The 24,613-nt window shown below is 38.2% G+C and overlaps 2 protein-coding genes across 2 annotated transcripts; one reads left to right on the top strand and one right to left on the bottom strand.

Moving 5' to 3' along the window:
* The first annotated feature begins 1,306 nt into the window (after positions 1 to 1,306).
* Positions 1,307 to 13,825, top strand: LOC121854784 (protein mono-ADP-ribosyltransferase PARP3-like). The gene is made up of 8 exons (XM_042349561.1): positions 1,307 to 1,423; positions 2,625 to 2,680; positions 4,341 to 4,452; positions 5,329 to 5,457; positions 5,746 to 5,896; positions 7,264 to 7,401; positions 8,694 to 8,791; positions 13,565 to 13,825. Exons 2-8 carry the CDS (start codon positions 2,625 to 2,627, stop codon positions 13,808 to 13,810), a joined length of 930 nt encoding a protein of 309 aa, XP_042205495.1. The 5' UTR covers positions 1,307 to 1,423; the 3' UTR covers positions 13,811 to 13,825.
* A 6,792-nt stretch (positions 13,826 to 20,617) lies between these two features.
* LOC121854729 (tigger transposable element-derived protein 2-like) lies at positions 20,618 to 21,730 on the bottom strand. The gene is made up of 2 exons (XM_042349467.1): positions 20,876 to 21,730; positions 20,618 to 20,773 (listed from the first exon to the last, which is right to left on the bottom strand). Exons 1-2 carry the CDS (start codon positions 21,728 to 21,730, stop codon positions 20,618 to 20,620), a joined length of 1,011 nt encoding a protein of 336 aa, XP_042205401.1.
* Positions 21,731 to 24,613: the final 2,883 nt, after the last annotated feature.

Raw genomic sequence — 24,613 nt, forward strand, 5'->3', positions numbered from 1 at the left:
TTCAAAGGAGGGCCACCAGACTGGTGCCTGCACTTCGGGACCTCAACTGCCCTGAGAGATTGGAGCGCCTGAACTTGCCTAGCTTATACTACAGACGGGCAAGGGGCGACCTAATTGAGGTGTATAAGCATCTCAAGGGGCAATACTCAGTCGAGTGTCTTTACTTGGAGCTGGTGGACGCTCGTCCCACAAGGGTCACAGCTCAAGATTGAAGAAGCCACAAGTCCAGAAAACTGTGAGGGCAAACTTTTTCAGAGTGAGAGTTGTGAACTCTTGGAACGATCTACCAGATACTGTTGTGACGGCATCGAGTGTGAGCTCTTTCAAGACCAGACTTGACCAACACTGGAGCAGGAACAGGTACATTCAGGAGCCGGTGCATGCCCAGTACTTGCCAACAGTGCATAACAGAGACGTGACCGATCGCTCAAGCGGCTAACGAGCCGATCAGTGGCGAAGAGGATAAAAGTAAAAGTACTAACCAAAGATCGAGAGTCGTCCTCTTGGCTATCAAGGCTGTAGATCTGAACATATATGAATTAACTGCGTCCAGAAACAACCGAACCTTATTTTACCGAATGGCCACCCACTAGAGGTGGCCATGCCGGGGGAAGGTGGCCACTGGTCTGTAAAAGATCCCTCGACTGTACAAAGTAATTTTATCTAGAGCTATATCCATCCACCTAAAATTTTCAGTGTTAACACTTAGCACCCATTCTTGAGACAATTATAGGGAATTAAATGCACACAAAGAACCAACTAGCTCAATCATATATATATATATATATATATATATATATATATATATATATATATATATATATATATATATATATAATCATGTAAATCCGCAATGAAAACGTGGATAAGATAAATCTTGATAAAATCACACGGGAAAATGGAAACAACGGAGTGATTGCTCAACAAGACCTTGAATAAAGACGAAAGCTAAGGTACTCCGTTGTTTCCTTTTCCCGTGTATTTTATCAAGATATATATATATATATATATATATATATATATATATATATATATATATATATATATATATATATATATATATATATATATATATATATATATATTCTTTAAGTCTCCCATACTAAATGGAGCTACATTTTCTGTCATTCAGGGTAACACATCAATGCTTTTCCCTTTATAGTGAACAACATAGAGTGCTAACTTTTTATTTCCCTTTTCATTAATTTAATTTTCATGGTAAAAAAATCCTGTTATATCTAGATAATTGCTTAATCCGGAAAAAAGTACGATATCATGATGATTGAGTTAAGGCTGCCAGACGTAGTCAAGAACAAAATTACAAAAAACACAACAAACAAACAGGCAGACCGAAACAGTGACGACTGTAGAAGGTTCGAGGGAGGGAGTTTTCAGTTGCTTTCCTGAAATTCACGTTTATACGGTAAGTAACTGAAGAGCTTACATAGATATTCATTGTGTTATTCAAAGTGGACTTAGTGGGTCGTAAATTTAACTGGGGAAATAGACTACTTCCCCCTTTTATAGATCTTAGAGTGGGTGTACACCGGGATTGGGAGTGTTAAACTACTTAACTTAATAGTGTAACTATGTCATGTGTGTTTTTGTTATCTGTGTGATCTGTCAGTGAACTTTGCGTCATGAAAGGGTTGAAACCGTTTATGATCATCGGCAAAAAGGTGCATTCTGTCATCACCATACCTGACAACCAGTCAATATTTATTTAAAAGCAAATTAACTACGGTAATCAGCAATTTCTTCCCTCATATAATAACATCCAAGAGCAAATATTGTGCAGCCTGTCATTCAGTAGGTCTTTGTAATTAAGACCTAGATCAGAATATTAAACATATTGATTACTAGCTAAGGACACCATCCCACTCTTGAGATGCTGTACTTCGTGTTGGCTGACTTGTTGCTGCCTTGTTTTTCATGCACCAGGTAGTGTACCGTGTGTAACATGCACCAGGTAGTGGACCGTGTAACATGCACCAGGCAGTGTACCGTGTGTAACTTGCACTAGGTAGTGTACCGTGTAACATGCACCAGGCAATGTACCTTGTGTAACATTCACCAGGTAGTGTACCGTGTGTAACTTGCACTAGGTAGTGTACCGTGTAACATGCACCAGGCAATGTACCTTGTGTAACATTCACCAGGTAGTGTACCGTGTGTAACTTGCACTAGGTAGTGTACCGTGTAACATGCACCAGGCAATGTACCGTGTAGCATGCACCAGACAATGTACCTTGTTTAACATTCACCAGGCAGTGTACCGTGTGTAACATGCACCAGGCAATATACCTTGTGTAACATTCACCAGGTAGTGTACCGTGTGTAACTTGCACTAGGTAGTGTACCGTGTAACTTGCACTAGGTAGTGTACCGTGTAACATGCACCAGGCAGTGTACCGTGTAGCATGCACCAGGTAATGTACCGTGTGTAACATTCACCAGGTAGTGTACCGTGTGTAACTTGCACTAGGTAGTGTACCGTGTAACATGCACCAGGCAGTGTACAGTACCGTGTTTCATGCATCAACCAAACCTGTACTGTATTCTAAACTTGATATTATTTCCATAGTAGTGTTGAATATTTGTGACTACATCCTTGTTTATTTCAGATGGAAGACTCAGAGAGAGATGGAGCTTCCAAACGCAAGAGGAACATTGGTGATTTGTGAGTTACTTTAAGTGTTGCTGTGTGTTTTGTGTGTATGGTGACTTGTGAGTTACCTTGAGAGAGTGTGTGTGTGTGTGTGTGTGTGTGTGTGTGTGTGTGTGTGTGTGTGTGTGTGTGTGTGTGTGTGTGTGTGTGTGTGTGTGTGTGTGTGTGTGTGTGTGTGTGTGTGTGTGAAGGAAGTTGTTGTACATATGATTCATCCATATAATTCGTTGCTATAAAACTGTACTGAAAGTGGGAATTTTAAGACTGGTATATTATTATTCTTAAGTCCAATTTGGTGAACTTGATTTTGTTCACAGAAGTTGAGCCATTTTAATGTATATTTTTGTACCCTTAACTGTTTCATTTTTCTTGTATTTTTTGCTCAAGGTGAAATTATATTAGAAGCAAGTACAGTATACTGTATCCCTCACTTTTTAGATGCTCAGTGAAAACAATGTGTGTCTGAGAAAATCCCATCATCATTAAACTTATCCTTGTTTAGAGCATAGCTTTTTGGAATGGCTACAATTATAGGTACAGTACTGATATTTTGACAAAACTTATCCTGAATGGCTATGGTAATGTGCTGAAACTCAAATTCAAGTCTGTTGAAGTCAGTGGTAAGATCATGTCCTGGGCATAGCTCATGAATGAACACAGGTACAGTGTGTACATTTAGAGAAAGCTTTATAAGAATATGTTTCACCAGTAAATGAAGTGCAGAACTCCAAATTCAATTCATTGTCAAAGTCAGGGTCACAACTGAAGGTCAGAAGGTCAACTGTAGCAGTAGGCATATGATGTCCATTGGTCAACCTGAATCACACCCTCTCTCACTACATCCTCACTCTTCCGATGACCTCCTCCTACAAGTCCCCAGCCATTACGAGCACCTCATCCCTCTTTGATCAAATATCCCTCCTCCGAAAGACAGGCCTGCTACGCTTTGCCATAAACAGATAAATTGTACTGAGAACCCCCCCCCCCCACACACACTCATCAATCTGTCACTATGTATGTAACTTGCTGACAAAACCCATGATTCTTCAGGTGCTTGCATCTTTAATGCATGAGTCATGAAGGCAAGCATGAACTCCACATGCTTCCCTATTGGGCACTGTAAACACTTTTGCGCTTTGCCCTCCCTGGGCAAATTTGAATCTGAAATCCATTGGTTCTGTGTAGTTTGTTAAAGTAATGAGAAAATTTTAAAATATTTTACAGATGTAACACAATACCTGTGGCAGGGGTCATCTTGTCATTTTTCTTATACAGTACAGTACATATATCTACATGGATCTTGACCAGTTAAGTCAATGTTGTGTGTGGTATTTATGAAAGTCTTTTATCATATGCTTACCCAAACTTTAACACGTCATCTACTGGGTATCTGTAAATTCTCTTTCATCAGTTCTTTTGTTAAATTATTTGATTCTTAAATGTAATACTGTCCAGTATTGTATTGTCTTTCATATTCTCATTCACTCTTTTTCTAAGTTTTATTTCTCTAGTGACCTTCACCATGCCACTCATCCTTTAAGTCTTTCTTAATTATTCTTGTGTGTAATGATTTCCAGTTTATTATTAGATTATTTTTCATTGTATTATTTTCTTCCTTTAGTATACAGTACTGTATCTTTAATGAGGCAATAATACAGTATATTATTCTCAGGCCAGCCATACCTAAGCGTCAACGAGATGAGGCAGGACATTCTTCATGTCAGCCAAAGGGTAAAACTGTCCCTGTTCCTGATGCTATAATTCGCAGCAAAACAAATAATACGGTATGATTTTTTTTTACTAATCCCTTTGTTAGTCTACTAATCCGTACAGTATGTTAAATTGGGCACTTACTTTTTGGATTTCACTGTCAACAGCTACTGAACAAACTTAAGCTCTTGAATGTATTGTACTGTATAGGTACTTAACTATACATCACTGTTGGTCTAGCCTAATCAGAAAGTATCATTATCCTTTTGGTCCAAGTGAGGTTAATAACACGAGGAGGAAAACATGTGAGGTATAATTATCCAAAAGAATTGGCTGTGTTAGAACACTTAGTAGCCAACATTAATCCTAATTATTGTGAATTAAAATTGCTTTCACTCCGTTCACAATGCACATCTTGAACACAACCACCCATTGCTTATTGGAATATTGTGCCCATGCTTAAGGTTAAAGAAGCCACAAGTTCAGAAAGCTGTCAGGGCAAACTTTTTTGGTGTGTGAGTTGAAAACACTCTTGGAACAATCTGCCAGAGAGCATATGGCACCAAGTGTGAGGTCATTCAAGACCAGACTTGACCAACACTGGCAAAGGTTCAGATACATTCTTGAATCAGTACATGACCAGTTCTGTACAGTATTTGCCAGCAATAGGTAACAGAGACATGACTGACCACCCAAGCGGCTAACGAGCCGATCAGTGGCAAAGAGGATAGTGTAGAGTATAAAGTATGTTGCAGAATGATAAGTATAAGTACTATGTTTATTGTCATTATACCTAGCAAGGACAAGGTCATTTGGTGTCTAACTCTGTTGAGTGAAACTCCTTGTCATGTAAATTATTACGGTAACCATAGTGATAAGGAGGGAATTTTCTTGACCATTACACCAGCATTAATGACTTACCAGTACCTTTCTTCTTTGAATGTTTCCAGGCAAAAGTGCATGAAGACTACTCGTGTAGACTGATTCTTCCAGATGATAAGAATGGTAACAAGTTTTTAGTCCTGCAGATCGTTGTGCTCAACGGTAGATATGCTGTCTTCTCTCGGTTTGGTCAAGAGGTTTGTAAAATTACATAGGTGTAAATTTATCTTTTAAGGTGCATTATAATGATGAGGGGAAGATTTTATTTGCATAACTAAAGAGATAAAACGATGATGATGAAGAAGAGGTGATGTTAAACACAAGTTTTCTTTAGGTCATAATTTTTATTGTAATTCATAGCAGGTTAGACTGTGCCATACTGACCATTGCTTTTTGTTTTGTATATTCCTGTTTTCCTTAATGTATCGCCATGACATCACACACCCATCGGTACATCCATAAACCATTCAATGCCATATTTGCAGGGTGAGGAGGGTGACTGGGAAGCTAAGAGAGAAAGTGGCCTTAAGGAAGCTGTTAAAACTTTCAAAAAGAAGTTTCGTGAGAAGACAGACAACGGTTGGAATAATAGAGATACATTTGTACCCCAGCCTGGGAAATATTACCTTCAAGAGGGTAAGTATGGGGGGAAGAATTGTTACTGGATAGTAGAAAAGTTCAGTAAAAGAATTATTATTATTATATTTTTGTTCCCAGGCCTTGACGTGGGTCAGTGACCTGTACCAGGGTGGGCTAATCCCTGTTAAAAAAAAAAAAAGGCTGTTGATGTTAATAATGAATAATTTTCATGTGCCTTCGTAGAAAGATTTTGGGAAGATGTACAAAAAAATTGAAAAATACATGTAAAATAATGAGGCAACAACTCGAGCTGATATGCACATTCAATTAAATGTGGGTTAAGGATTTACTTTTTACTCTTCACAATATATGGAGGTTCAAGAATTGTGGCTTCTGGGTGGTGTACAGTACAGTAAATTACTTAGTTTCAGACATATTGTGTTGTTTTCTCCACATGTCTTGTTACAACTCCTCTGCACCATTTTCTTCCCTGCCTTGAGGCTTATTTATCTCAATCCATCTTATATAGAAGTGGAGAGGAGTAAAGATGATGGGGTAATAATAGATAGCCAGATTTTAAACCATTGGTAGGTGGATAGAAGATGAACAGGACACTAGTGTAGACCATATATGTTATATGTTGTGTAATGACATCAGTAAACTGGCCAAAGTTTAAGTGTACAGAAGTAAATGAATTTCAGTTATGTTGAACACAGTAATGAAAATTGTATAATTGTCTGTATATCTGTATGTCAGTTTGTGTTTATGTGGTTATCACAAATCAAAAGAAGAATGATTCATGTGGACTTCACATACCTTTAAGAGTTTCCAGTGTCAAATATCTAACAGTAAGCAGAACATTCATCAAACAGTAAATGATGACCAGGTGCTGTTCTGGCCCTAGCACTGCTGGGGCTGTTTCCAGCTGCCTGAACTTAACAATATTTTTAGCAAGTATGCTTTTTACCTTATACAGGTACTTACAGTATATGTTTTTCTCTGTATATATATTTTTTTTATCTCAGGTGATTGTGTAGGTGGGTAATCTTTGATTACCTCAGGGAGCTCTGACCTTGCTTTGCCAGCTAAGATAATACTTGGAAGTCTTATACAGTACTGTATATAATGTCTAGTTCCCACTCTGTAACAGTGGGTTGACAATATGAAGGGCATCCAGCTGTAAAATTTGCTTCAATTTTGCCTGATGGCAACCAGAACACCATACCATCAGATAATCACAGCCAAATCATACATGTGTGGAAAATAGCCATAAAAATAATGAAGTTGCCAATAGAATTACAGTACTCTGAAAAAAAAAATGCTGCTCTCATCACAATTTGGTTTCAGATGCCTTTATTGGGATAATGATGTGTTGTGTTTGATCATTTTGCAATATTATTAGAATATCTGTAAACTTGTCATAGGTGGTGTGGATCAAGAAGAAATAGAAGATAGTGATAGTGAGAGTGAGCTGCAGTCCCTTGACCCAAGAACTGAACTATTGATGAAGCTCATCCTCAACAGGAAAATGTTCATGAAGCAAATATCTGTGATGAAACTGGGTGAGAACCTTATTAAGTTTTTTGTGTTTTGTTTCAATAATCATTATATTGCTTCTGTATTTGTAAGGAGTTGTATCAGTGGAGGATCCAGGATTCTTGCAGTCAACTTGCTTTAAAATGACATTAAATCCCTCCTTCCCTCCAACCTGCACATTCCATGGTATGTAATCATAGATAACCTTGGGAAATTCCCAAAATATTATTGCTCACGTATAATTTAGAAAGGACCTTAGAGCCAATCAGGTGAGGTGTAATATTAATCTGATAGGAAGAGACACACTCATTATTAGGTGCATATATAGATCACAGAATTTGAGATCCTTAGTAGACAGTAGAATGGTGCACTAAACTCTTTCCAACTTCTTTTAATGGGAGATTTTAGTTATGGTAATACCCAGTACCATGTATAGCTGGAGTAATGATAACACATCAGTCCTTGGTAACTTTGCAAATCTTTTTTAGAAAATTTGAGGGGGTGGGGGGAATTTTCTAGTCCAGCATGTTAAAGATCAGACTTACTATACAGGTGAACAAATACCCAAACAACTGGATATCATCATAACCAATGAGGAAGTAATGGTGGCCAAATTAGAAGGTTCAGCCTCCAGTGCCATCATGTGATATTGTCTTTCACTAATGATGGGCAGGGCAGAGTGATGGAACCTAGGTTCAGAATTCAAACTACGATAAGTCAGAATGTATAAGGGTGGAAAGACAGGTCCTGAAGCAGTTAGCAACCAAGCCCCAATTAAACCCCAAAGCCTTCTGTCCTTTCACTGAATCAAAATTAAGGACAATTGTGGGTGTATCAGATCTGAGAGCAGAAGTATGTTAAGTACAGCAGTACAATATATGAACTAATTAATAAAGATAATACAGTATATGCATAAGAAAATAAATAATAAATGATATACTGTATAGATAACTCATACAGTAAATGATGAATCACAAAAAATATTTTATCCCTGACTTCAGTATTATCTCATAAGAAATTTCATTGTGCATATTGCAGTCAGTGTGAATATTGTAGCCATCATGGATATTGTAGCCTAATATAAAGAGGCTGTGACACCAGATATTTTACCCAATCGATCAATCAACCAACCTAATATAAAAGTAATCTCTCTTCCACAATCCACTTATATTATGTCCACAGCACCCTTGTACTTTAGTCCTTCATAATTTTGACACACTTCACAAAGCTCAGTACTGTACACAGTTACATCTTCTTTCCACACTTCATTCACTCCATGGAATTTATACTCCCTAAAGAAATCCTATTTGTTTTTCAGACCCCAAAAAAGTGGCACCAGAAAGGATATCAGAACGGATGCTCAGTAAGGCTGAGGAAGCTCTCACAGATATTGAGAAAGCTTTAAAACTTAGAAAGGTAAATTTCTTCTCTGATGTGATACTTTTCTCTTTATTTACTTTTAAAATTTACTATTTGTTTAACTGTATTCATCTTAGTGTGTGAACACCTTACGTCACATCACCTCTCCGTAACGCCTTTAACCAGACAGCTTATAGGCGTTATTAATGCCCTTATTTGGTGCACTCTTTATTAAAACTATAAACATGCCAGAAATACTACTTATTTTGAATCCTTAGTCAGGCTACTATGTGAGGTTGCTTCAGTCCAATTAGATAGTTTTACTATACTATACAATACAGTACAGGTTGTACCTCTCTAGTCCGGCAACCTCGGGACCTGACCGGTGCCGGACCATGGAAATTTCCGGACCATGGAAATTCACCCTTTTCCTGGATAGATAGTGACTTGGCTTGGAAGCACTAGCACCACTTTCTCTGCTTCATGGTCTCTTTGAAGACATATTGAAGGGTTAAATGTCGTACAGTAGCTTCTCAAATTTCGCGAGTTTTTAATTCGACGTTTTCTATTTGAACACACAAAAAAACAACACATTTAAAAATTTTGACGGCGGAAACTCGAATTTCAACGGGTTTGAATGGCCCACCAACGTTCAGATGACGGGCACAATCTGTAAACAGCGTCATTTCTCTTATGTACAAAAGATTCATTATTGTTTATTACTGAAAGTCTTTTTGATTGAATTAATGTTTGAGTGTGCAAAATGAGCAATACAATTCATTAATAATACGTAGAATATTAAAACACTAGGAAATGAGACAGCATTGTTTTCATTGATTACAAAACCAGTGACTGACTGGTTCTACATATAAAACTGAAGAAAATAAGACCTTGGTTGTAGCTGTAGTAAAATTAATATGGTTGTTTTAAGTAATGTTATTTAATGTTAATAAATGGAACAATAGAAGTAGCTAACAATAATGGTAAAGAAAAAAGAGAGATCGCGTATGTAAGTGCGCACACGTGAAAACATATCGTCATTACTTTACATAAGAATATGAAAGCAACACTTATTTACGGTTCATATATATTTTAATTAATGTTTCTGAATTTGTTTTTATTGAATTAATGTTTGTGTGTGCAAAATTAACAATACAATTTATTAATAATACGTGGAATATTAAAACACACGAGAGACGAGACGGCTGCCGGCATTGTTTTTGTTAAAACTTACAAAACCAGTGACTGATTGGTTCTACATATAAAACTGAAGAAAATAAGATCCTGATTGTAGCTGTAGTAAAATTAATGTAAAAAAATTAATATGGTTGTTTGAAGTACCTGTAATGTTATTTAATGTTAATAAATGGAACAATATAAGTAGCTAACCATTAATGGTAAAAAAAATAGTGAACATAAGAAAATAAGGAGTCTGCAATAGGCCGGTTGGCCTGTGCATGGCAGCTCCTGTCAAGAGTTACTACCACTCTATCATCCATGAATCTATCTAGCCTCCTTTTGAAACTTTCCAGAGTTCCCGCACTTACTACAAGTTGCTAAGCTTGTTCCACTTGTCCACCACCCTATTTGTGAACCAGTTTCTTCCTATCTCCCTCCTAAACCTAAACTTATCCAACTTGAATCCGTTGCTCCGAGTCCTATCCTGCTCGGATATTATAAGAACTTTATCTATATCCCCTTTATTGATTCCTTTCACCCACTTAAATACTTCTATCATATCTCCCGCACTCTTAGTCTTTCTAGGGAATGCAAGTTAAGTTTCTTTAACCTATCCTGATATGGAAGGTTTCTAAGTCCCGGGATCATTTTTGTCATTCTTCGCTGCACCGACTCTATTGAATTTATATCCATTCTATAATAGGGGCACCAGAACTGAACCGCATAATCGAGGTGCGGCCTGACTAGCGCAAGATAAAGTTGCAATAAGACCTCTGCACTCTTGTTACTTACACTTCTAGATATAAAACCCAATACCCGTACTCTGTTTGCCTTATTTCGAACATTAACGCACTGTTTTCTACGCGTATGTAAGTTCGCATTTGTGAAAACATATCGTCATTACTCTACATAAGAATATGAAAGCAACACTTATTTACTGCTCATATATATTGAAGGGTTAAATGTATAGACTCTGTATAGACAAGCAGAGAGAGAGAGCAGCCGAACTGCCAGATGTAAACAAGCCTTAATTTCCCGTGGCTTTGTTGTTGTTTTTTTACGGGGATTAGCCCACCCGGGCATAGGTCACTGACCCGCATAGGTCACTGACCCACATTGGGGCCTGAGGGGCAAAAATTTAATACTCCTGTAATAATAATAATAATAATAATTCAGATAAGTAAAAAAAAAAAAAGCTGCCAATCTACCTATTGGACAAACTAAAATCGTTCCGGACCACGGGAGTTTCCGGACCACAGAATGCCGGACTAGAGAGGTACAACCTGTATAAACAAACGCAGTGCTGTCACATTTCACAAAACCTGGCTAGATCCTGTAAATGCAGAAGTGAAGGGGACTGTACACGCTCAACAAAAACTTATCGAACACCTGGGCATGATGGCTGTGCGAATGAGCAGAATGGGGCTTGACATCTGGGAATAGTTTCGGATTCTTTGTTCATTTTTCAGATGGTATAGTGCTTTTAGCGTTCAAAAAGTTTTTGGTGAGCTTATACATTAGATGTAAAATATCATGATGTGAAGTTATGTAATTTTTTGGCAAAAATTAAAGTGCAGATGTAGAAGTTTTATAACTTTATTGAATTATCTCAAGAATATAATTACCGTATGTATTGTAGAAAGGGAAGGCAAAAAAATAAGGATAATTTCACATTGAAAACATCTCTTCTTGCCTGAGCAGCGAAATCAAGCGATGTTGGGTCTTGTTAGCATAAAGATTCTACTGGAAATAAGCATATCACATTGGCTTTTGTTGGTGAAAGTGACTAAAGTATTAATGTGGATTTCTATCTGTACATCATAACCTCATAAACCTGGATCCGGTAGGACTCCGAATATGGTGGCTTAATGTAAAAACTGTTGCTGTACACATACATATGTGATTTTCTAATAGCTGTGCACCATTAAATGAAACTACTGTAATGTAATAGGATAATAAGAACACTGATACCCAAATAAAGTGTATGTTTGAGAAAAGGAATTTTATGGATGATATGTGTTTAAAAACAGTATACTGTAGGTACCTTTTCGATTTATGGAATTTACAAATTAGGGAACATGTAATTGCTTACAGAATATTAGGTTTGCCCTTAATAATGTGATCAATGTGGAGAGAAATAGGAAAAACCTTGAGAGTAGCTAAACTATGAGTTGTTAATTTAATATCATCGAGGATTTACTATCACAGAGATGATCGAGTGTGAAGCAGTCTTATTTTGTGGATTAGACTTGAGCTATGTATGTATAGTACATTGCTATATAATTTTTTTTTAATTTCTCTATATTAAGATTTACTAAATGTACACTCTCCACAAAAAGTTCTCGAATGCTCAAAGGGTCATACAATATGACAAAACGAACGAAAAATGTGAACATTGCTCACTGGGGAAGTTTTATTACAAATTAAGTTACTTCTTTTCACCTGTAAATACAAAAATGATGAGCAACACATATTATTATGAAATGAGTCATTTAGCAACCAGACATACCAATCGTTCTGAGATGACAAGCCATAGTACTCCTTCTGAAGTCTGTCGTGCCCAGCTGTTCAAGACATTTTTGTGACGAGTGTACATTTTTAAATACAGAATTAGATACCACCTTCACATTTATATAAAAGTAAGATATTGCTATGCTTATACAATTATGAAGGTAGAGAGTCAGATTTTGGTGGGTCTTAGAGAAAATGTTATAAATGAGGATTATATAGTAACCAAATTAGTATGAGGAGACTCTTGAGTGGCCCAAACATTGAAATACTGTATATGTCAATTATAATTTCAGATTATGCATTGTTTTTTTTTTTTGATATTTTAATGAAAGTTTTAACCCTTACTTTGATATTTGTTTTAATTTTGACATTTATAAAACAGGTAGCCCCCCAAGTTCACGTATTTTTACTTCGAGGTTTTTGGTCATTCGCGGTTGATACCCTGGATGTAACCAAGAATGTCTGTGGGTAGTTTTAAAGTTGCCGGTCATATTTGTGGCTCGGACAGGGAGCCATTCATTCTAGAGACAGTAATTTCCTTTACCTGTATTGTAAATGTGTGTGTGTGTGTGTGCGTGCGTGCGTGCGTGTGTGTGCGTGCGTGCGTGCGTGAAACACATACAAATAAATAAATAATAATTAATTGGAAAATCCTCTCACAAATAATCAGAAACCAATTTATCAAAAATGTGAGTCTACCCTCAAGTCCGTGCGCTATTACAGTACGTACTTTATTAATAGAGCACGACTTGAGGGTAGACTGTCACATTTTTAATAAATTTGTTAATGATTATTTGTGAGAGGATTTTCCAATTATTATTTATTTGTATGTGTTTTGTGTGTCTGTCTACACACACACACACAAATACAATACTACAGGTATAAGAAATAATTGTCCTAAGGGCAAACACATTAAGGGAATATGCATTTCTTTGTACACAAGTAAAAATGTAACCTCCCTCCCCGGTCCGCAAATGTTATTTGCGTATTTGGCGATTCGCGGCCATTTTGAGAACCTAACCCCCGCGAATTTGGGGGGCCCCTGTACAGCCTAGTGGTATGGAAACACTGATGATGAGTACAAGAAAAAAATTATTTTTATCCAGATGATTGTAACTCCTTGATGCTTACCTGTTACAGCCACCAGCTGTAATATTGGAATTATGGTCAAAGTTTTTCAAGGCTGTTCCCCACGTTGATGAGGCTCAGGGACCTCCCCCTCAGCAGATGGGTGAAGCTGCAGAAACATTTTTACACAAAAAGAAAGAACTCATGATGATTCTCAGTGATATTAGACATAGCTGGAATCTCTTGGAGGAGGTAAGAATTTTCTTATATCTATTTTTACTGTACAGTACTTTATTTTTGTTAATTATAATTTTTTAAATTTATCTTAAAGTTAAGAGGCTGTAATTAAATTTTTATGATTTTTGTTATGGATTTATTCATTGCTGCATTAGGCTAACCACCAACAAATTTAAATATATTGTTGGTTTGCCTAACACAGCAATGAATAAATCTTATTCTCCTGAAAATTAATTTATAGTGTGAAGTCAATTATTTCTGGTCTCAATATGAAGGATATCTTATCTTTTAATCAATAAATATTTTAATTGACTTACATTGATTATTACTGCAAAATTATTCATTTTGAACTCCCAAGCCGACAATGAATGTTTGCCCATACATGTATTTTAGATAATGTGCACATATTTTTATTTTAGACATGAATAAAAGACAACAAAAAGGGTAAAGAAAACATTCCCTTCAGTGAAAATTAAAACATACATACAGTGGGACTTCAATGGGTTTTTGGGTAATTGGTTCCAGCTCACCGAAAATTACCAAAATTCAACAAAAAAGGGAGAAAAGTACACTTATTTTGAGGTGTGTATGTAGAAGGCTCCTGGATGATGATGATGATGGGAATTAGAATGGGGGTGGAGGAGAAGGGAGAAGAGAAGGCATTGGGGTGGAAGAGAAGTCACCCCATGGTGCCATTTCACCCATAAAATTTTAGTTCTCTTGGTGTAATTCAAGATTATTTTCTTTAAATCAACACTGCACTGCATTATATATTGTCAATATGTAAAATTAATTTCAAAATGACCAATAATTTGCTTGGAAACACAGAAAAAAAGCATTTAGTTGGAGAGTCTCAAGCAAGATGTTACCTCCACTGAAAAGACGGAGAGATTGGCGCCTGTTTGGTGTGTTGACAGGCTGGATGGCGCGTCAGAAACTAGTTTCCTTACCTTCAATTATGTTCAATAATTGTTAAAATGACTAAAAGATTTAATATTAAACTTTTAAAATTATTGAATAGTATAAACTTCTTGATATTTACTAATATAGTAAGGAATTTAAGCCCTAGAACCGATTACTGTATTGGCGGACTAATACTACAGCTGGTGGACCGCCAAGTGCAAGCGAAAACATGTTGAGGTCGGCTCGTAAGAAACTCGTTAGTCGAGGGATTGCTCGTTAACCGAAGTTAAGAATCTTATGGAAGGTAACTCGTTAACCGAAATCTCGTTAACCGAGGCGCTCATTAACCGAGGGACCACTGTACCTGTAATGTTATTTAATGTTGATAAATGGAACAATATAAGTAGCTAACCATTAATGGTAAAAAAAAGTGAGGCTGCTCGTGTGTAAGTGCGCACATGTGAAAACATATCGTCATTACTCTACATAAGAATATGAAAGCAACACTTATTTACTGCTCATATATATTGAAGGGTTAAATGTTGTACTCTGTATAGACGAGCAGAGAGAGAGAGAGAGCCGCCGAACTGCCGGATGTAAACAAACCTTAATTTCCCGCGGCTTTGTTGTTTTTTTTTTACGGGGATTAGCCCACCCGGGCATAGGTCACTGACTCACATTGGGGCCTGAGGTGCAAAAATTTAATACTCCTGTAATAATGATAATAATTGAGAGAAGTAAAAAAAAAAAAAAGCTCATTCTACGTATTAGTCAAACCGTTCCTGACCATGGAGTTCGGACCATGGACTGGAGGAGGTATTAACCTTGTAGTGTATATATATATATATATATATATATATATATATATATATATATATATATATATATATATATATATATATATATATATATATATATATATATATATATATATGCATGTATATATGTAGGTGTGTGATATAGTATATATTGGTGTGTTGTTTGGTGTTATTTATTGTATATATATATATATATATATATATATATATATATGGTTCACATTCTACGACGTTAGGGACCCAAATCCAGGTCGTAAGTCATTATAGATAAAATTTTTTTTTTTTTTTTTTTTTTTTAATAAAATTCACAATGAAATACAGTACAGTAAAAAGTAATGAATAAGATGAATGGATATGGTACAGTGAAAGTAATAAATAAGGAATGATAGTGTGATTTATACTTAACCTTTAATGTAGTTGAGGAATGCACATGGGGCCCTCTATAATTTTCTAATTATACATGGAGACTACATTAACTGGAAACGTTTCTGTATAGAAAATGTATTTAAATTTTTTTTTTTTTTTTTTTTTATATCTGAGGTGGTCAAGTCCTATGATCTTAAGTCCACGTAGTCGTATATATATATATATATATATATATATATATATATATATATATATATATATTGTGTTTGTAGAGGATTACAATGAAGTTTATATTTTCAGAGTCCAGTGGAAGATATGGGATCCACGAGAGCAGTACAGGACTGTGTTGTCGCCTGAAGCTTTGGACAAAGACATGAAGACTTTGGAAGCAAAATGAACTAAACTTTGAGATGGCTTAATGGGTATAGAAGCTCTAAAGAGGGAGAGGTGTAAGTAATCAGAGTGCAGGAGAATGGTTTAACAGTATAAATGTAATTGTTTTAATTTTATTTAGAATATAAATGAAAGGTTAAACGGTGTATTCAGCCATTTTACCCCAGCTGCTACACACTACCTAGCATTACCCATGAGTTGCTTATACTTCCACAAGAACATTTGACAGTTCCTTGGGCGATGCTTCCTTGATATCCATCCTTCAGCCCATTCTACTATCTCTTTGGTCAACCATATACAATACATCCTTTTCTTTCCCTGAACTCACACTGTTTTCCTCTGAATACACACAGGTTTTCAAAGGCAGTTAGTTTAATAAGCTATGTTCTTGATTTTATACACAAATAAAACTTTTATATGTTCATTGAACCCAGGCAAATTCTTTTTCCAGTTAATGAAACCATTAATCAAACATGTAATTACGATTCCCATCATATAGAATGGTGTAAACAATGTGGTTAAAGTTAAAGGCCTGGTAAGTGTTTGCATACTAGCAGTTTTTGCTTTACATTAAGAAAACAACCTGTGGCACTCACACACAAATATTCACATGTTTATATTTATTGTTATCATCGGTGGGTTACTGTATGAGGTGGCTGTTGATAGGTATTTTAAATCGTGGTATTGGGTATTGCCAGTCAGTCTTACTCGCTGAACCAAAGGAGGGTATTGTAATCCGGTATCAAATACAGTACTAAATGATCCACCTAGTTTTATTTTGCAGTTAATTGGTGTACATTCTGTATCTCAGCACCTAACGTTTTTGAATATCTTATCCACTTTAACTGTGTTTAGGTGGTGACATGCATCTACTGTAGTGTGGCAGCATTATGTCAGTGTTAAGGCAGCACTGCTTGCTCCTGCCTGGCCAGGCTCTTTTTGGTTGGGGAAGATGCTGCAAAGTCTTCTCTCCCACCATCAAGACTCTGCCTGCCTCCGGCATCAAGCACAGTAACTGGTTGCCTTGGGGCCCAGGCTACACCGATCAGGGGATCTAGTAGAAGTGGCCCCAGAGGATGGTGCATAGGCCCATTGGCATGTGACACGGCCCTGGCGCCACCAACCACTGCCCTGCCTTGTGGATTAACTCAGGTAAGTATAAGGTTATGGAATAAAACCTTGAGCGTGAATTCTGCGTTGGGGTTTCCCAGATCAGCCAGGACATGATTGCACAGCTCTAATAAGACCCTAACGGGCAGAGGAAGAAAGATACAATATGGGGAACCCAACTATTGCTATCGTGATCTAAGGCAGATGCCTGATGGACAGGCTACTAGGCGTGAAACCCAACAAACGGTAGGGCTATCGCAGTCCATTTAATTTCTTTCTTCTAGTCAATGTTGCAACACTTGACTACTGGATCAGGAAAGGGAGAGCTTTGTAGGTGGTTGCAGCCTTCGCGCTCTGTCTCACCACAAAATCAACTCACGGCAGCCATCATCCAGCTCATCATACCTCTCATATCATCAAACCCCTATAACCAAAAAAGTCCTATGGCGACTGACGAGTGGCTACGGGACAGGCACAGTCGCAACTCTGCACATGGGCGTGCACAGATAAGATGGTGTTTATGCACTGATCTAGGTAGCAGTGCAATCCGATTTTTGTCTGGCAGCGATTGAGCAGCCTTCTTGAGGAGCCACTCTCTCACCGCATGGGGGGGGGCTTAGAAAAGGTGCCCCAAGATAGCCTGCCTAAAAAACCACTCAAATCACCAGCAGTCATCCTTTGTGGTAGAAAATCAAAATCACAGATCCTAATAAAACTACATAATCTCTTGTGGGTCACTGCAATGGAATGTCAGGACTTTCTGTGATACTGCACAAATGAGCATCCTGAAAGAAGAACTGGTAGTTTTGCAAGAGCTGGCTAGGTATAACATTGACATAGCAGCCATTAGTGAGTCCTGGCTCCCAGAAGTTCTACTCACAGAACTGGGGTCTGGCTATACCTTCTTCTGAAGGTAAGCCTGGTGGCGGAGGGAAACCGAGTTTATGGAGTTGGGTTTTGCTTACCAACGATCCTATACAGGTGATAATTAAATGCTCTATTGGGGATCAACTAGCGTCATGATGCTTTGAGTCCCACTGAATCATCCACGTCATGTCATCAGGCACGCAAACACTGGATGCAGAGGATGATATCAAGGAGGCCTTTTTACGCACCAATGGAGGTGCTAACATCTATCCCCATAGAAGACAAGGTTGTGCCCTTGGTGAGCAGATGCCAGAGCTGGCAAAGATGCTGACATTTGTAGGGGACTATAGGGAGAAATGGTTTAGGTAAGTGTAATCCCAACGGTTTACCTCCTCAGCAGAGCTGCACCCAACCTACTATCACCACACTGTTTAGCAGGCCTATAAGTTTCGAGGGTTCGTGGGTAACACCCATTTATCCAAACATCTGGATTTCATTTGACTGTATTGTCGGAGAAAGATATCGGCGAGATGTCTCATTACCGCAAGGTGGCTCAGACCACTGCAACAACACTGAAAAATCGGCTCGCAGAGCCAAGCTCTTCTTACGCCGCCTAAACGGTGGCAGCAAGCTTCCAGAAGAGGTTTTAACACTCTGCCAACTGACTGGCGGAACAACCTCAGTCTTGACCAAAGCTGATACCTTCCGTAGGAGAAAGCAGATGCCCAGCTGAACTTTGCAATCTAGAGAGACTGGTTTAAAATAATGTATTTGAAACACAAAAAATATGCAAATCAAACAAGAGGGCGCGTTTTCAATTCCACTAAAGGACGTTGGGCTAATTATCGGCGAGCACACTGCTCATCCGGTTGCTCCCATTATTAAAGACAATGAAGTCTCCTTCAGGGAAAGAGTACTGCCTGGCATTTTGTTGAACGTAAATGATGTGGGATGGTCCTGACTACCCAGCAGATCCTCATGCACCCAGGGAGCTGACTCCACCTGGCTATCCTCCATCCCTTGATGAGGTAGGCCATCAAACAAATTAAAAATAACAAAGCCTCAGGGTGATGAACCAGCTCAGTGTTGGTATTCCTGCTTAGCAAATCGGGCTCTACTCTCCTGGAGAATATATGGAAAAGGAGGAAATCCCCAAGCTCTTAAAGATGCCATGATGAGGTCAAGGAGACCGGGTCAGATTGTGTGGCCCGTGATTTGCTGAGCTGAGATATCGCCCGAGTCCTCCTAACAGACTTTCTGTCCCAGAATCTTAAGTACCACATGATCTTTTGCTGCCCGCCAGATACAGGAAAGAGAATATTGACTATGGCCATCGACTAACCATATGGTTTCGGGTCAATAGGGAAGCCTTTGTGGACCTCGTTTTTGGTTTCCACTGAATTCATCACTGTAAGGCAACTACTGGAATAATTGTGTCCTGATAATGGCACCTGGTCTGAGTTTCTTCCCAATCCTAAATAAACATGGTCTTTATTGATAACCTTTCCATTTTGTTGCCTTCCACCTGATAGTGCCAATTTAGTCAGGCTGGGGGACATTTTAGTACTGATGAAGGGTCTTTTTTCAACATAAGACTACTGGTGATACATCAGCCCATTACTGAACTTCAGTAGTGGAGACGACTCATCCTTTTTTGTCAGCACGAACATGAGCCTATGAGATCCTGAATACTCACGTGAGATGCGTGTGATGCATTCTGCCTTGTGAATGGGTAAGACTCATATTCTTCAACCTGCCCGTGGTTCGTGACAGATTTCTCCACCATCCATCCAGTTTAATGGTAATACCCTCGATGGTGAAATTCAGAATGGATCGATGTGCATCTTCGCCTTGGCAGACTCTGAAACCATGTTCTGTATGGTGGTTTTATATTATCTACAAAGTTACATGGCGGCAACGAGACATGGTCACATAAGGAGGCAACTCAAAGAACTTGAAAAATCTTTCACCAACGAGTCTACGCTCCATCCTCCGCGGTTCACTGGGAAGACAAGAGAACAAATACCAGACACCACCAGAGAGGCTACCATTATCCATGAACAGCTACGCTGGACTGGCCATGTTACCCGCATGGACGAAAGTAGACTGCCAAAGCAGCTACTTTACAATCACTTAACGAATACAGGTGGACTATCAAAAATCCGGCAACCTCGGGACCTGAGGAGTGCCAGATTTTCGAAAATGCCAGAAAACTGATGGTTATATTTGCTGTATAAGTTTAACAGAAAATGACTACCTGTACAGTCCTTTAAACAAAGAAAATTAAACACTAAATGAAAAGCAAATGAAATTTTATTATATAGGCTGTATACAGAATATTTAACAGAAAATTACTACCTGTACAGTCCTTTAAAAAAATAGAAAATTAAACACTAAATGAAAATCAAATGAAATTTTAATTTTTATCAGGCTAAACAGCAGATTGGCTGTCAGGATTATCATCTTTATCACTGACAGTGACAACATCCTCAGCAACAGGAACAGCTTCAACTTGTCTTGAAGTTGATGGCAGTGGATTATCAAGTGTGGACACCGCTGTTGCTTTTTCCTGCTTCCTAGCTATTTTCTTGAATATATCGGGCAATGTCTGTTACTTCATATACTTGGGTCTTTCTTTAATAAGTTTATCTTGGAGCAAGAAAACATTCATGATTTCTTGTTCACTTACAAAACTTCGTTGCTCTAGTCCAGCCAGCAGTTCAGTTGTCAACGCAATTAACCTGTCAATAGAGATTCTGTCTCTCACATCTTCCTCATTTTCTTCACTGCTTTCATCTTCATCACTACCTGTACAGGCATTTCTCTCCGGACTTTTTCCGATAACAAGCAACTTACATCTATGGGTACCCACAGCATTAGAGCAGCACATTACCGTGACGCGATCCTTCGAAGCTTTAAACCCCGATGGCGATTCTGCATCCTCAGTTGTCAGAGTTCTTTTTGGCGTACATCTCCAAAATAAGGCAGTCTCGTCAGCATTGTACACTTGTTCAGGACTTAAATGTTCATCACTAACTAACTTTGCAAATTCATCCACATAGGCACTAGCTGCATCCTTGTCTGCTGAACATTTTTCACCATATACTGCACGAAACTGTAAGCCATGTTGCGACTTGAAACGTTGCAGCCAACCTTCTGTATAGTCACACTTGTGTTGCAATCCCAGCTCTTCATGAAACACTTTGGCTTGTTCCTTTAATAAATCACCAGAAATTTCCACACCTTCATTTACACGAAGTTTAAACCAGGTTATGAGAACTTGGTCTAGTTCCGCACTTTTTCCCTCCGACATTGACTTCCTTACAAACATTTTCCTTTTTGATCCACTGTCAGAAAAGAACTTTAACAGTTTTTCTTTCTGTTTTTTAATATCATACACTGTTGAAGAGCCGATGCTGTATGTTTCACAAATGGTTCGCACAGACACACCGCTATCAAGTTTTTTAAGCACTTCCACTTTCTCTGCGATCGACAACGCACGATGTTTACTTTTTACGCCACCGCTTTTCTTTGCTGAATCCATGATGGGGCTATACAGCAGCAATTAAATGATAAAATCAGAAGGAATGAGCATGAATGCTTGTTAGCAGGTGCAAGCAAAGCCCAACAGCTGATTCTGGAGTACAGCGCTATCAAAACAAAAACGGCACGTGAGCCTACGAGATATTGGGAGCCTACGAAAAATAAAATGAGAACTTTTCTTCCCCTTTTTCTACAGGTTATTATTAAATTGATACTGAGGTACTTTTTTTCCATTTATTTATTACTTAATCCTATTAGTGTCCACCAGCTAGCTGTGCTTCTTGTAAACAAAACTATTTCTGTACTGTACAAGAACAGCTGATCTAACCCATTTTCTTTTACTCAATTCATGGCAAACATCACTGAATCTTATTCTTTCGACATCACATTTTATAATTAGGTACTAGCTTGTGTTATTAGTGAATATGCTGTCAAATGGGGCCCCATATCTTGGAGGTGCCTAAGGCCTACGAAATTCTTAACCCGTCACTGGGCGCGTCCAGAAAACAATGGTGCGCCAAGGCAGGAAATTTGAAAATGCGCTCCGAAATCCATGCCGGAAAACTGAAGGTTCCGGTTTATCGATTGCCGGATTTTTGATGGTCCACCTGTAGTAAACATAACCCCAGCAGGCAATTGAAAAGGTATAAGGGTAGTCTTAAGACAAACCTGATAAAGTGCCAAATCGACCCCCTCACCTGGGAGTCGATTACTCCACCTTGTAACGCTTGGAGAAGCACCACACGAGAAGGTGTCAATACTTTCGAGTTAGCCCGACTGCAAACTGAGGCAGACAAGTGCCAATGTCGGAAAGATGCTGCCACTGCCCCTCCCGAACTCGATGTAGCCCCCCTACATATGCAACTTATGTGAACTACTCTGCCGGTTCCGTATCGGCCTCTTTAGTCACCTCAGAGCTCACCAACGAAGGTGACATCCCAAATAACTCATATCATTGTGTCATAGCTGGATGATTGTGATACTCGATTCTGAGTGACAGTAAAGTACAGTGATATCCCCATTAGCCGGAACAATTGATGCAGAGCACTTCCGGAAATGAGAGATTTCCGGGTAACAAAACGACTCTCTCAAATCCGGAAAAAATCCCTCATCCCCGGAATTTTCTGGGTAACCCGGTAACAGAAAAAATTCTCGGAAGTTCCAGAAATTTGCCCATTACATCATCTCTCGAACCCGGGAAAATATCCCTCATCCCTGGAATTTTCTTGGAATTTCTAGAAAATGATCCTGATTTTCATCTCTCAAACCCGGAAAAAACTCCTCTATCCCCGGAATTTTCCAGGTATCAGGAAATTTTTCTCAGAATTTTCCGGAAAATGTGCCCCTCAGAAAATTTTTCCCAAAGGCAGAATTTTCTGGAAAATTCCGGCTTTGGGAACTATTTTCCGGGAAAATTTAAATTCCGGCTATCAGAGGTTTCCACGTTTGAGGGATTCTGACTAATGGAGATATCACTTGTAGTAGTGTGTACAGTATCTAGATAAAGGAATATAAACATTTCTGGTAGGGTAAGTATTGGATAAGTGTGCGGTCCATATAGTTAGAAGTACAGCTATACCCTGTACTGTACTTGAAGACGGAAGAGGGTGGTGAAAGCTTGGTACATTATTACTAGAATTTCTGCAATTTCAGACCATTTCAAGAATTTGTGTGGTAAAGTTATGTATTATTATACAATTAACTCACATTTCAATAGTTCATCCTCCCATACTACACACATGTACATTCACTAAAAATATATTCTACACCCTTGGCTCTGAAACCATCTGCAACGATCACTGTGACAGAAGCCGTGATGAGTGTTAACAGATTTCTTGGTCCGGTGTGTCATATTGTATAACCTCGTAAAGGTGCAGAATAATCTTTTAGTGAGTGTACCTTAGAGTATATGTATTTATTATAGTCTGTTCACTTGAAGCTTGCAACTGAGGCCCAGGGTTAATTTGTAGCAAGGCAGCTGATTTGTTGGCAGACTGACATTCCAAGAGCCACTACAGTTTTTTTAGTATTTAATCTATCATACTATTTATATTATGGTATTTTAAAATATAATAAGCTTTCTATGTTGAGCTCTGATAATTTCTGCACTTGAGGAAGCAAAAAAGTAGCATGAATATGGTGAACAAATTCTAGGATGTAAACTCCACATGGCAGCATGGTCAAAGATGTTGCTGAAATTTTTTTTTACTCATTGTTCTTGCTGTCACCAAGATGTTTATGTTACCAGAAAATTTCACATGCTAATTTTTGCTTCCCCAAGTGTGGGAATTATCAGAGATAATAAGAGAAAAGTTATTATCCCTTAACCGTTTGGCTGCGGGAGTTTATCCTAAGCTGAATAAAGGTGTCTGGCGGTAACCATAATAAAATGGCAAGTGCGTGAAACGCAGCTAAAGGGTTAATCGAGATAGATTTTTAACCCTTTGGCTGTTGGAGGTTACCCCTAAGGGCCTAAGCTGAATAAAATTGTCTGGCAGTGGCCAGAATAAAATGGCAAGTGCGTGAAACGCAGTGAAAGGGTTAAAATATCAGAATATAAATTAAAAAATATGATAGGTTAAATACTGAAGAACTGTAAGGATTCTTCAAATTGTCTGCCAACCAATCTGTTACTTTGCTACAAACTGACCTGACCCTAGGCCTCAATTGCAAACATTGAGTGAACAGACTGTAGCTAGAATATTCTGCATTGCTCAGAATTGTTTTTAACACTTTCAACTTCATAACCATACCAAATTTAAGCTCTTTATGTTAAGGGGGTGCAAAAAGGCACACAAACACTCTATTAAAGAAAAAGGCCCACTCTCTAGAATTAGAGGGCAGTTCATTGCTAATGTCTGTGCTTGACCAAAATTAAGTGCAC

The sequence above is a fragment of the Homarus americanus genome, unplaced genomic scaffold, assembly GCF_018991925.1.
Source record: "Homarus americanus isolate GMGI-L3 unplaced genomic scaffold, GMGI_Hamer_2.0 scaffold53233, whole genome shotgun sequence".
NCBI classification, from domain to species: domain Eukaryota; kingdom Metazoa; phylum Arthropoda; class Malacostraca; order Decapoda; family Nephropidae; genus Homarus; species Homarus americanus.